Genomic DNA, 12,334 nt, shown 5'->3' on the forward strand with positions numbered 1-12,334 from the left:
GGCGAAACTGATGAGTTTTTGGCATCTGGTTAGTACCCCCCTACCCCACCTCCCAATACTTCTTTTCATCATTTATTTGCCTAAAACCATGAAAATGTCACTACAGAGGGAGGTATAAATGGTGTCAAAAATACCTATCATCATCATGTAAACTTCCGATCATGACAAATGCTATATAGAATATGATCCATCTTAAAATATATATCTCAAGATAATGTAAGCTTCTTCATTCTAAATGTACTTCTCTTCAATGATTAAAAGGCCACAACATATATTTATATTTAATTTTGTAGGAAATAATTTATTGAATACAAATATTAATTTATACAATACTATACATAAAGCGAAGCGCAAAGCCTCAACATTTTATAAAGCTCACAAATAGCAGTTGTAGCAAAAATAGAATGTAAAAATATCCTTTAGAAACAAGTGGACAGACACAAAAACAAGAATTAATTTCACCACACTTAAATAGATAGGCACGTTATGTTTAACATGGTCAATTTCAATGGAGTACCACAATGGAATATCTTAGTTTTTTTAATTTATCAACGTATGACTGACATTGTCAAGCATCGACGCATTGTAATAATTTAAATACATAATCAAAGACGTTTGAATAGAATCAGACTGAGGCACCAATCGTAAATAAAATACTGTCGAGATAAATTCGCATATACATGTAAAACGATGAGAAAGATTCGAGTAGCCAAACGTGAAAAGGGAAAATGAAAACCGTGCATTTCGGATATCACTGCGGGTAGAGAACACATTTGCAACATTGGACTCGTTAAATATTGACTAAATGAGAACGGGTCACTCTGATTTACAAAGTCAGACATCGTAGGTCATTAACCAATATTAAGAAAAAAGTTGTTGAAATGAAAGATTTTTTTTTGGTCGTAACAAAAAATTAACTTGTGATTCTATAATGAAGAATACAAATCTTACAAATAATACTAAAACTAGCTGATTATGGTAGGCCTATTTCAGTTCAAAGTGCGGTTGACTGATATATCGGTCTATAACCTTCTTGATCCCCTTCCTCCTCGGACCCCCCCCCCCCCCGTCCGACAAGTTGTCAGACCTGAAAACTTTCCCTGATTCTGATTGGCTGAGAGGCACTGTTACTATGGTAACTGTCGGATAAAACAGGACTTGTCGGATAAAATCCTTTCATGAAACGCTCCCCTGATCTCACATCGATCATGAACAAAATAATGTTTGCACAGTTCGTACACTCCCAAACATTTCATGGAATTTCGCGGATGGAAGGCTCACTTGATTCATTTACAAAAGCTAGGAGCTTATTCTATTTTTTTTTACAAATAAGCTTAAATTTTCCACCCGATCCGCTCAAAATTGCCCCTTTACCCAATGAGAAAAACTGCCCCCGGTATCTAATCTGAATATACTGTTTTAAAATATATAGGCCGGAGGAAACATGTCTGCTCCTAGCACAATATCACACATGTGGTGCATAAATTAGACTTGCCGTCTCATGTTTTGCGTAATGTGATAATTTACGTTTTTCAATTCCATGCAATAGTAATGGACATTACAAATGTTTCTATTTAATTGTTGAGAAGCCCTTAAACTCGTTACCAATTGTGACGACAATAGGCTAATGGGGTGCTACTGAGTTAACCCTTGACACATGTCACGTACGTCATTGGTGGACTTTTTGGGGGGCGGGGGGGGGGGGGTGGGGGGTAGGGGGTAGTTCCCATCAAGGGGTATGTGTTCTCGAGAAGGGCAAATGAAATGGTCAGAACTCTGACAAATTCTATGTTTCCTGGTAGAATATGAAATGAAACCATAGTTTGTTCAATGTACATAATATCTTAAAAAACATTGACTTATTTGAATTTGGTGTTATCAGAAATATTTGCAGAATATGTTGTTCAGTAGGGAACACCAATGCTCTTTTGACACCCCCATAACTGAGAAAATATAATTATAAGCCTACATTATCTTAACCGTGTACCTTTATATAAATAAAAGATTAATGGAATGAAACATAATATCAAATCTTCGAAATTATGATGAATAAATCCAAGCTAACTCATTCAAAATAAGATGTTGCATAAATACCCCGAAAAGTCGAATACAATTGCCATGGAATAATTTGAATGTCGACCAAACCGTCATCGTTTTCTATTGACCATTTTTTTTATACCGTCAATATTTTTCCTTGAAAGTTATTGTACTATCTGGAAATGGCTCTACACACATTTCGCATTGATAAATAATTAATGTGGCGATGTGTTCGATGAATTATGAACATCAACATGTTACGGACAAAGAGACATAAATCATGACGTCATAGCGAGCGACAGGGAATCTGTCACGTCTGCGTTTAAGCTTGTCCGGGTAGTACACGACAGCAGAACTGTTCCAGTGTCCATCATTTATAGACACGATAGGTATCAAGGAAATAAATCGCACTGGCATGGCAAAGGAACTGAAAAGTTAAAAAACAATAAACCTTGACGCAATAAAGATGAACAATCTCGCTTTGTCACTTCTGATTTACTTGGTAATCTTTTGAGTTTTAATGATAATGCCAAGTTCATTCCATTTGTCCATGTTAAATAATTCAGAATTCATTTTCATCAAACTTCCAACACTCCAAGTAACATTTCAATCCGCAAGGCCTCCGGTTTTTGTTCAGTAATGTATAGCATGTGCGTGGTTGATCAAACCATGGATCAAACTCTCATACAGCACCTTATGTCTTTACGACTGGAATAAATTAGATTTCGAATGTCTTGATCGCTCCCGCGGTCGACCAGAAATACGACGATCACGAGCTCTGAAGCCCCGTCATCTCTAGACTGACATCCCATAGCTTCTTGGCCAGGCCTTGATCCCTTGCCGTCCTGGTGAGCTTCTGGACCTGACATCCCTTGAAGAACTCTCCAGATTGATCCAAGATATCGTCCGATACTGCACAGTGGATGGATGTCTGGGCACCCTCCTTGACTGATTTGAGGAAGAAGAAGGAGATAAGAGGGGCGAGTGCCCGCAGCCAGCCCGCCCAGTTTCGCTTGATGTCCGTATTGACTGAGCCTGAAATGAGAATCATATTCGATTTATCTTCATTAGCTTTTTCTTGAATGTTAGCACTATGTAGTTTTTAATAACATGTAAAACAAAAAGATAATGAGATAGGAACCGTATGAAGTCATTTTTTCTCTCTGAAACTTCCTGTGCTTATCAAAATGATACGAGTTTGTCAAAAATTGTGTTTGTTTCAGTCACATATTATGTTGAAAGAAATCAATTAAAAAAATAAATAGAAAACAACACTTTCGGAATTAAACTTCCTTTGTAAACAAAATAAATGTCTTATTTCGAGCCTGTAAGGTAATAATTGCCTTCGATCCTCACCTGGGTGTAGGCTAAAACTGACGACTCCTGTGCCGGCCATGTTGGCGGCAAGCTGCCTGGTGAAAAGCACATTTGCTAGCTTGCTCCTCGCATACGATTTCACCCGACCATCGTTGATCGCCAGATGCTCGAGGTCGAGCTTGCCGAACATGTAGGCGTCGGAGGAGACGTTGACGACCCTGGATGGCGCACACTTCTGAAGTTTGTCCAAGAGGATGTTGGTCAGAAGGAAATGACCGAGGTGATTGACGCCGAAGACGAGTTCATGTCCCTCCTCGGTGCGCAACGAGCCGTCATTGATCACGCCTGCAGAAGTGAGAGAACAAAATGTGATAAAAAAAATCCCCACTAATATTATGAATTGAATGTTGCTCGTCAAATATGATTGATTATTTTGGTTTTCTTCTTTATCAATTGGTATACCCCTTTCATGCCTTTCCATTTACCATTTTGAAAACTGATTTTAATATTTTCGAGAAGTTACGCCGTAGTAAAGCTACAAAGCATCCAAACGACATTTGTCTTGTTCAATTAAGTGAAGTTAATGATATGAAAAGGACTTACAAATACAGGCCATGATACATACTGACTTTTATAGAAAAGCTTGGCTAGTTAAGCAAATTATAGTGACCCATAATGATCTATTTCCATTTATTAACGTTAATGAAAGAGAATATCAGTGCACACTGTCGAAACGCGATATGAAAAAAATAATTGAATCGATAAATAATTCAAGATCAGAAAAAAAAATTTGGTTCTTAATGTGTGTAAATAGCTTGGCTCTTGGTCAATAAAAACTATTCATCAAATTGCATTGTAAGGATTCGTTATTCCACAATTCAATTACCAAAATAAGGTCCATTTAAAAAATACCAGGTAATAGGTCTTGATTTAAAGATCTTTAAAGGAAGCGGTTTGCTCGTTCTTGTTACAGATTATCAAAATTAGGTCAAATAGAAAATAACTTTATATAAGTTTTTTACAGTCTTTTATGTAATATGAACACAAAAAGACCACGGTCAATGTGTTCTAAATAAGTGATATTGATTATAAATTTATTAAAATTGTTTATGGGAATAAGATTAAGTAGGTCAAATCATTGAATTCTTAGGCTTAAAGTCTAAATGATAAAGGTCAATGAATGAGTTATCCAAAATAATTAATTTGATGGCCTTATTGTACTTGACCATGTTGAACAAGTGCTGATGATTGAACTGAATATTAGAGAACTCAAATATTAATGCGATTGTTTTGTTTGCATTTTATTCTAAATAATTATGGTGAAGATTAGGGACAAAAGAGAAAAGGTCCATTCACAAATACAAAGAATCTAACTTTTCTACAGGCCTGAAATCGATGATACCTGGGAATTACTAAAAGTTCAAGGACAAATGACAAGGAAGTCAATTTCAACTTTTGACAGAAAACTCTAAACGACTCCAGCAGTTTACGGTCTTCAACGTCGTTCATAATCGAAACGAGCAAAAGGACAATGATTAATCTTGACATTTATCTCGATTGCATCAAAAGATCGAAGATCATGTTTTGAAATCAATAATGTTTTAGGGAGCAGGGTTAGACCACGTTTTACTGTGTCCATTGGGTATATGATGAAAACCAGGAGAGCTGAGCATGCAGACGATCGCTTCCTGCACTTTTTACTTGACCTTGAGTTTGGGCGGGAAAACTTTTTATTTGTGCTATTGGAACTTCTTCATCGGTTAGCAAATCAAGTCGTTGATTGCCTTGCCTTCACGTGTCACCGCTAAAAGGTTAAGGTTTGAATTTGAGGTAATATTTGTTTCATTTCCTCCGATGAAACTTATTTCAAATTGACAAAAGTCATTTTTAACTGATTTCCATGCCTTAACTCCTAATACTCTTTAGCATTCAGGAACTTGAAATGACAACTTTTGTTCTTTCATCTCCATCTTTAAACTCCTGATATAATTATAGTGATTGTTTTTAGAAAAGGTTGGGTAAAACCTGTTGATAAAAACTAGACACAAACACAGGGGTCCATTTTTATCTACCCATTAACGCCTATCAATTTTTGAGGTATCCTTGTCCACATGCTGCATTGTCATAATCAAAGTCATTTATTCATATAAGAAATTATGATCAGACTTTGTTAAGGGTGATTGGTGGTGGCGCACGGCCATTCATGTAATGAATGTGGTATAGGCCCATAAAAAGATAACCCATCTCACCTGCATTGTTGATAAGAATATCCAATCTCTCTTCGGTATTGTTGAACTCCTGGGCAAAATGGCGAATAGAATCAAAACTGGCGAGGTTCAGTTTCATGAAGATCACGTCATCATTTCCCGTACTCATTCGAATATCCTTTTCCGCTTCTCGGCCCCGTTCAGCATCGCGACATGCCAGGATGACACGGGCTCCTCGTCGGGCTAGGTCCCGCGCAGTTTCCTTGCCAATCCCCGTGTTAGCTCCTGTAGTGAAAACAAATATTCGAAATAGGAGAAAAAATTTATAGCTTACTATGATACCTAATATTTACAACTGTCCAATGAGCATTTCATATTGTATTATAAAAAAGGTATAGGGCTATACGGTATTGAGTAATTTATTCAATAATATTTAATGGGAATATATTTTGTCTTCAAGCACATTAACTACAATGAAGTATAAGAAATGGTATATAGAATAAGGTAAATCGAGGTAAAAGAAATAGTATTTATTTATTTGTTATTTATCTGTTCATGTTTTATCACTTGCAAAATTCATGGTGGAGGGTAGTCCGGTTCAGTTACTAAACTGCTTTACAGCAGATTCCTCCGAAAAAGAATTATGGAAAAGTAAGGTACAAATGAGGTACAAGACATAGAAGCAGAATAAACAAGGCAAGCGAAACACACAAAATAAACCAACAAGATAATGAAATTCATAGTTATTGTATAAAGATAAAACAATTTAATTGTAAGCAATGTACCAGTCTATCATGCCATGCAATGGTGTAAGTGTAGTAAAATGATAATCCAGGAAGGCATGATTCCAAAAAATAAGGATACCTCTGAAAATGACTTGAGACGTATAGTATCAGATTTTGTTATAAAATTTCATGATTTTATTAAATAATTACAAAACAGTTCTCACGTTATGTAAAAAGCGGTGGATCAGTTTTTATACAGATATATTAGTTTTTAAATTCCAGAATCTACGTCTTCTTCATCACTATCATTGTCATCATCATCATCATCGTCCATCATCATCATCATCATCATCATCATCATCATCATCATCATCATCATCATGATTGGTCACTTGATTACTTGAATAGCGTGGTAAAATAGGAAGACTAAACTTTACACAGGTGATTGTTAAAAAAAAACAAGACCGAACTTGTTCAAAATGAAGGCACCGTTATTGAAAGATTAGTTGGCAATTTCTCCTGACACCACATAATACCTGTCTTTGTTAAACTCTAACAAAATCTCTCGTTCGTCAAATCAAACAGAGCAATATACCAACTATAGGATCAATGCGGTACTTTGATGAAGATAACAAAGGCCCACTTAACAAAAGATAGGGGTAACCAGTGACCCCCTCATCCAATATAGCTGGTAGAAGACGTCACACGCCTGAAGATTTTCCCATGGAGAGAAAATTAATGATCATGATCATCATTTTCATACATTGAATAAGCAACCGTCAAATTTATACTTCGATACAGTTTATGATTGTGTCTCATTCGTATTGCATTTACAAAATAATAATTTTGATGCTAACCATGCAGATTTTTTTTTCTAGAAATGTGAATCAATAAAGAGTTTTATCCAACTTTAGTTTCATCTTTCTCCACATTATTATTTCTTTCCACGAAGTTTTTATCATCAAAAACATTCTGCACCTCAGAAAAGTTTTAACCAATTAACAAGTCAGTATGAAGCTATATACCAAGCGTTTAAAGTATAGTTTAAATCCCCAACACTGTCTTGTACTACGCTCAATATCTTTATTAAGGTTCATAATGGTAATTGACCAACCAAATGTATTTTTATAATGTGTTAGCTATATCCTTGTCTTTTTAACCAAAAAATGTTTTCCTTCACACCTAAAGTTGATGTCCCTACATATGCTTGATTCAGCTTGAACCCTACATGCATAATCGTGACATTTTGTAGTTTATCGTCGTCATGAACATCCATAAATACCACAATCCTTGATGGGGGATGGATATGACTTATGATACCAATAACCTATGGCCTTTGTTATCTAAACAACAAGTTCTTCACACTGATAACTATCCATTTCTTGCTCTTTTGATAACCAGTTTAACCTCTAAAAAAGTCAAGGATAAACTACTGTCTAATCGGTCCTAAATTACGATATCTTGCAAGGCTATAGAAAGAAATAGTCACACTAGACATTCTGATATCAAATCATTTGATGTGAAAATGTTTTAACATCGGAGGATAGACAGGTGACAGTCCTTGTCGCTATTGTCTTGGCTAAATTGGCATATATTGTTCACACAATCAATATCTTGAATAGCAGTATAATAAGCAAGGAGACTATTCTTTCAGTAAAATAATCAATTCGACCAACATCCTGCCCCAGTTGATTTTCACTTTATAGTGATATGACCGAGTAACTGGTTTCAGCTTTGAAAGTTTGCAAATATATGAAAAGAATGTCATTATATTAGATTTGATTGTAATCTCCAAAACCTCGCTTATTGGTAGTTGTTTGTTTCGTTTATTCAAAAAATTGAAAAATTACAATAACAATAACAAAAGTATGCCATTGATTAAATAGTAATTGAAATATGTTGGGTATGTCTGTGCCATTCAATATTATTACAAATATTCGAATTGATTAAGAATGATAATTATAATGATACACTGTAAAAACTGTGGTGTTAAAACTGACACCAATTGGTGTTAATAGAGGACCACACCCTGAGGTGTTAAATTTACACCCTAGAGATTAAACATAACACCAAAGAGTGTAAATGTAACAACAAAAGGTGTTGTAATAACACCTATATGTGTAAAACTAACACCACCGGTGAAAATAACCGGTTGTAAAATAACTGGTGTGGTCCTCTAAGTACACCGGTTAACATCACAGTTTTTGCAGTGTATCATTATGAGAGATGATTTGAAGGAAGATTCCATGTCTGAAAAATAAACTCTATTCCATTGTCATCATAATTCTTACCTGTCACGATAACCGTCTTCCCATCCAATCGCTTGGGACACGAGCACCTATCAGCGACCTTCACCACATAGTAATAGAGAGCGACCACGAGCACCACCATCATCAGGCCGATGGTCGTCCACTCGAGGTCCCCACGCTGACCGAAGTCGGGCACCCGCTCCAAGCTCAATGTACTTAAACTGATCATGGTAACACGACGATGACGACGATGACTCTGGCTACGAAGATTGGGATAATGGAGGGTTGGAGAGGATGATGACGGGCAGGGAGCACCTGACGATGATGAAAATTAACCCCCTGTAAACATGAACATGAAAATTAAAAACTGACATTAATGATTGCTGAATTTAATCGTAAAATAATACACAAAGAACATAAAAAGTTCCGCTTGGAAAAACAAGATTATTAAGACAATTTTTCACCCTTACTGCCTAGTGGGAAACCAACCTTCTGGGGAACTGAAAATATCACGCTAAACACTGAATTAAAAAGCAAAAAGGAAGAACATCATCATTTTTCCTTAAATCATTAATGATGATGTATGCTTACGAGAGAATTTGAATTTGGAATGATTTAATGTCCCTAGTAATCAACTATACTCGGGACCGGGGAGTCAGTTTATACTCGTACATTATGAATGATGCTTACCTGTGAGTCAAAAATGCTGAAATCAAATCGAAGATGATAATTATCCAATTGATTTATCCAGGCATCCAAAAAAAAAGCGTTCGCGGCGGCAAGGAAAAGAGTTAAGAATTGAACTCCAATAGTTTGAGACAAAATGCAAATGTCTATAAATATTTTCGTTTTGGTCGCAAATTAAATGAGTCTTTATCTTCTCGCAAATTTCGAAATTGAAAAAAAAATATGAATATTTTTATTTTTGTGAACAGGCGATTTCTCCTTGACTTATTTCTCTCGCGAATCAACCATCAACATGTGACTCGACTGGACGACTACTGCACGTCCACTGATCTGAGGAACGAGTTTCTCCGGTTAGGGAGAATAGCGAACATTTTTTACGAGCGTAAGGAGAAACTCCGCCCACAAGATATGATGTCACGGCATAAACACACCGCCCATTGGTCGATAGTCAGATAGTTTCATTGTGACGTTTGGGCGAGTTGATTAACTGTCTGCAGGTAGGGGTATTTTCCAGACAATCCTGACACTTTTTTTTCTAGCTGAAAAATTACTGTCGGAAGATGGCGTGCGTCAATGTGATTTGATTTATGTTGTGGAATAATATTTTGAGAAACGCTGAGATGGTAGACAAACTTGCGCGGTGATGTTTTCACGAATTTATGTTTCCACACACAATCCTGTTCCTTATAAATCATATAAAACAAGTCATGAGTGACCTGAAAGTTTTGATATTTACCAGTTCTCGCCCCTTTGTCTGTTAAACTTTTCCCGTTTCCAATTCTTCTTCTTCTTCTTGTTCTTCTTCTTCTGTGTCCCTTTTCATCTTCCGGGTGGAGGGGGGGGGGGGGGCACTAATGCGTATCGGCATGTTGTGGTAGGTCCGTGGTACCAGTGAGGGCTTGCTATCGGGGACATGGACCCCCTATAAATTTAAAAACCAAGAAAAAAGAGGGATAGAAAGAAAAAAGAAAGGAAAAGGGGTGAAATATGTTTTAATGATGAAGTAACGATATGTAATAATATATCACAAAAATAGGTTTTTGTATTCAAAAGAATATAATTTTTGCTTGTTCTCTTCGTACGCTCGCAATTTTAAGAACATTTTGCTCTCTGGTCCCTTTAGTTTTTCTCATTACGCATGGGGGGTACGCGCGTTTTGTCTCTCTTTTTGTTCGGGGGTAGGGGGCTGTCCACCCCCCCCCCCCTCATTACCCCCATTTGTTTCCGGTGCCTCTGATTCCACATATTTTCAAGCGTGGGTGGTGGTCCATTTGTCTATATATTTTATACGTGGTCGTATCACTCAACGTAGAGACTTATATCATTTTTTCCTAAGTTACCTCATGTATACGTTTCCATAAACACTCGCCACTATTGTTTACACATTGAAACAAATCAAAATGATAAAAAATAGTGTCACTGAATAATAAAATTCAAATAAGTGATCAAAATGATATTCTGAAGAAGGTTTAATTATTTTGAAATCTAAACAAATTTCAGACTAGACCGTTACTATTTCTATATCCTCCCTTCCTCATAATGGTACAATTCAGGATCATGAAGATGATCGATGTATATAATGAAGACAATTGCAAACGTGGGACGTTGCATCCTTTAATATCGTCTTTTATTTGGGCGGGAAATCTGTCAGTGATATATTTATGCCTCTCCGTGTGTCGTCTGCGAATCGATACGAACGATCAAGGCTTACTGATCCAGAACGGAAAAGGTTAGACCTCCTGAAACTTGGAATTTTAAGAAATTCTTTTCTCTTTTGATCACGTGATGTGATGAAAGTTGCCAAAATCTTATATGACAGATTATGCTGAGCAGAGGGCGGATCCAAGGATTCAAACAAAAGATGGGCCAGAGAGGACAATTTTCTGGCGTCTCCAAAAATGTATATCCCCAACAAGCAAAAATAAAAAATGAAATAAAAGAAAGGGGAAAAAAGGGGTCATGGGATGGCCCCTCAAACCCCACAGATCACTAGCGTACCTACGGACGACGGAGGGGGGGGGGAGGCAGAGGGGCAGACTGCCCCCTGACGAGTCACAACCCATGCAAGGGACGTATCCCTGCCCCCTAACGAGTCACAACTAATCTTTGCCCGCTCCTTTGAACTTAAAGACCCCCTTTTTTTGCTTGTCAATTTTTTTTTTCGGCTACGAAATCCTATTTTTTGTGGTTGAAGACCTTTTTTTCTTTCTTTGCTTGTCAATTTTTTTTTCTGGTACGAAATCCTTTATTTGTGGTTGAAGACCCCCTCCCTTTTTTTTTTGCTTGTCAAAATATTTGGCGGACGAATTTGCCTCCCCTGTGGAAAATCCTAGGTACGCCACTGTCAGAGATTATGGTTCGGATCAGGAAATATCCCTTGGACAAAATACCCGCTTAGTGCCCTCTCACTTGAAATAGTGGGGGTGTGATTGGAGTTGTGACTTTTTTGTTTGGTGCCTTGGAAATATTTTGAAGACAAAAGCGGGCCCCATCTTTTAGGGGTCACCCCTAACAATCATGGACCCGTCCCGTGGGTAACCTACTTTTTAGCACCGTTTGGAAGGAAGGGAAAAGTTCGTTTAATAAAGAGTTTATTGATAATATCTATCAATTTAAGTCAGTGAAATACTTTGGTGTCTCCTATTTTCATAAATTCTATTGCAGATCAAAAACATTTATCAAATTAGTATTTCAAATGCGAATAAATTTGATAAAAAAAAAATCCTCAGCTCCTTATATATCTGAATAATAAAGTTTTGCTAGTGTTGTTCATTGCAAAATATCGAATGTTCCGTATACATATAAAATTTCCTTATTTTCATATCATTTCATTTCATTTATGAATTATCATTTAGTTATTTTGTATTAAATTTGTGCCCATTATTTTCAACGACCTGCAGAAATTTAATCATAATATAAATTAGCTACAAATTAGCGGAATTGGGGTATAGGCCTTTTCATGGTGGGGGTGACTGACACAAAATATTATTCTCTTGATTTGCCGTTCTTTTTAGTTAGTGAAGGGGAAGTGGAGTCAGAAAAGAAAGAATGATCTAGGCCTAAATATGTAAGAAGAAAATACACTAAGACATAGGGGTCAATATCAATATTC

General features: G+C 36.6%; 1 protein-coding gene across 1 annotated transcript; it reads right to left on the reverse strand.

Annotated features, from left to right (window-relative positions):
• Nucleotides 1-2,201: 2,201 nt before the first annotated feature.
• On the reverse strand, nt 2,202-9,565 carry LOC121408355 (retinol dehydrogenase 12-like). The gene is made up of 5 exons (XM_041599799.1): nt 9,226-9,565; nt 8,578-8,874; nt 5,604-5,846; nt 3,394-3,699; nt 2,202-3,072 (listed from the first exon to the last, which is right to left on the reverse strand). The coding sequence occupies exons 2-5, from the start codon at nt 8,762-8,764 to the stop codon at nt 2,807-2,809; spliced, it is 1,002 nt and encodes a 333-aa protein (XP_041455733.1). The 5' UTR covers nt 8,765-8,874; nt 9,226-9,565; the 3' UTR covers nt 2,202-2,806.
• Nucleotides 9,566-12,334: the final 2,769 nt, after the last annotated feature.

This window comes from Lytechinus variegatus, chromosome 2, assembly GCF_018143015.1.
Source record: "Lytechinus variegatus isolate NC3 chromosome 2, Lvar_3.0, whole genome shotgun sequence".
Classification (NCBI taxonomy): domain Eukaryota; kingdom Metazoa; phylum Echinodermata; class Echinoidea; order Temnopleuroida; family Toxopneustidae; genus Lytechinus; species Lytechinus variegatus.

Coding starts and splice junctions, on each gene's coding strand:
- LOC121408355 (XM_041599799.1), bottom strand. CDS start 8,764: ATGATCAGTTTAAGTACATTGAGCTTGGAGCGGGTGCCCGACTTCGGT. Junction 5,847..8,577: donor GAAGACGGTTATCGTGACAG/GTAAGAATTATG, acceptor TTTTCACTACAG/GAGCTAACACGGGGATTGGC. Junction 3,700..5,603: donor TATTCTTATCAACAATGCAG/GTGAGATGGGTT, acceptor TCACTTCTGCAG/GCGTGATCAATGACGGCTCG.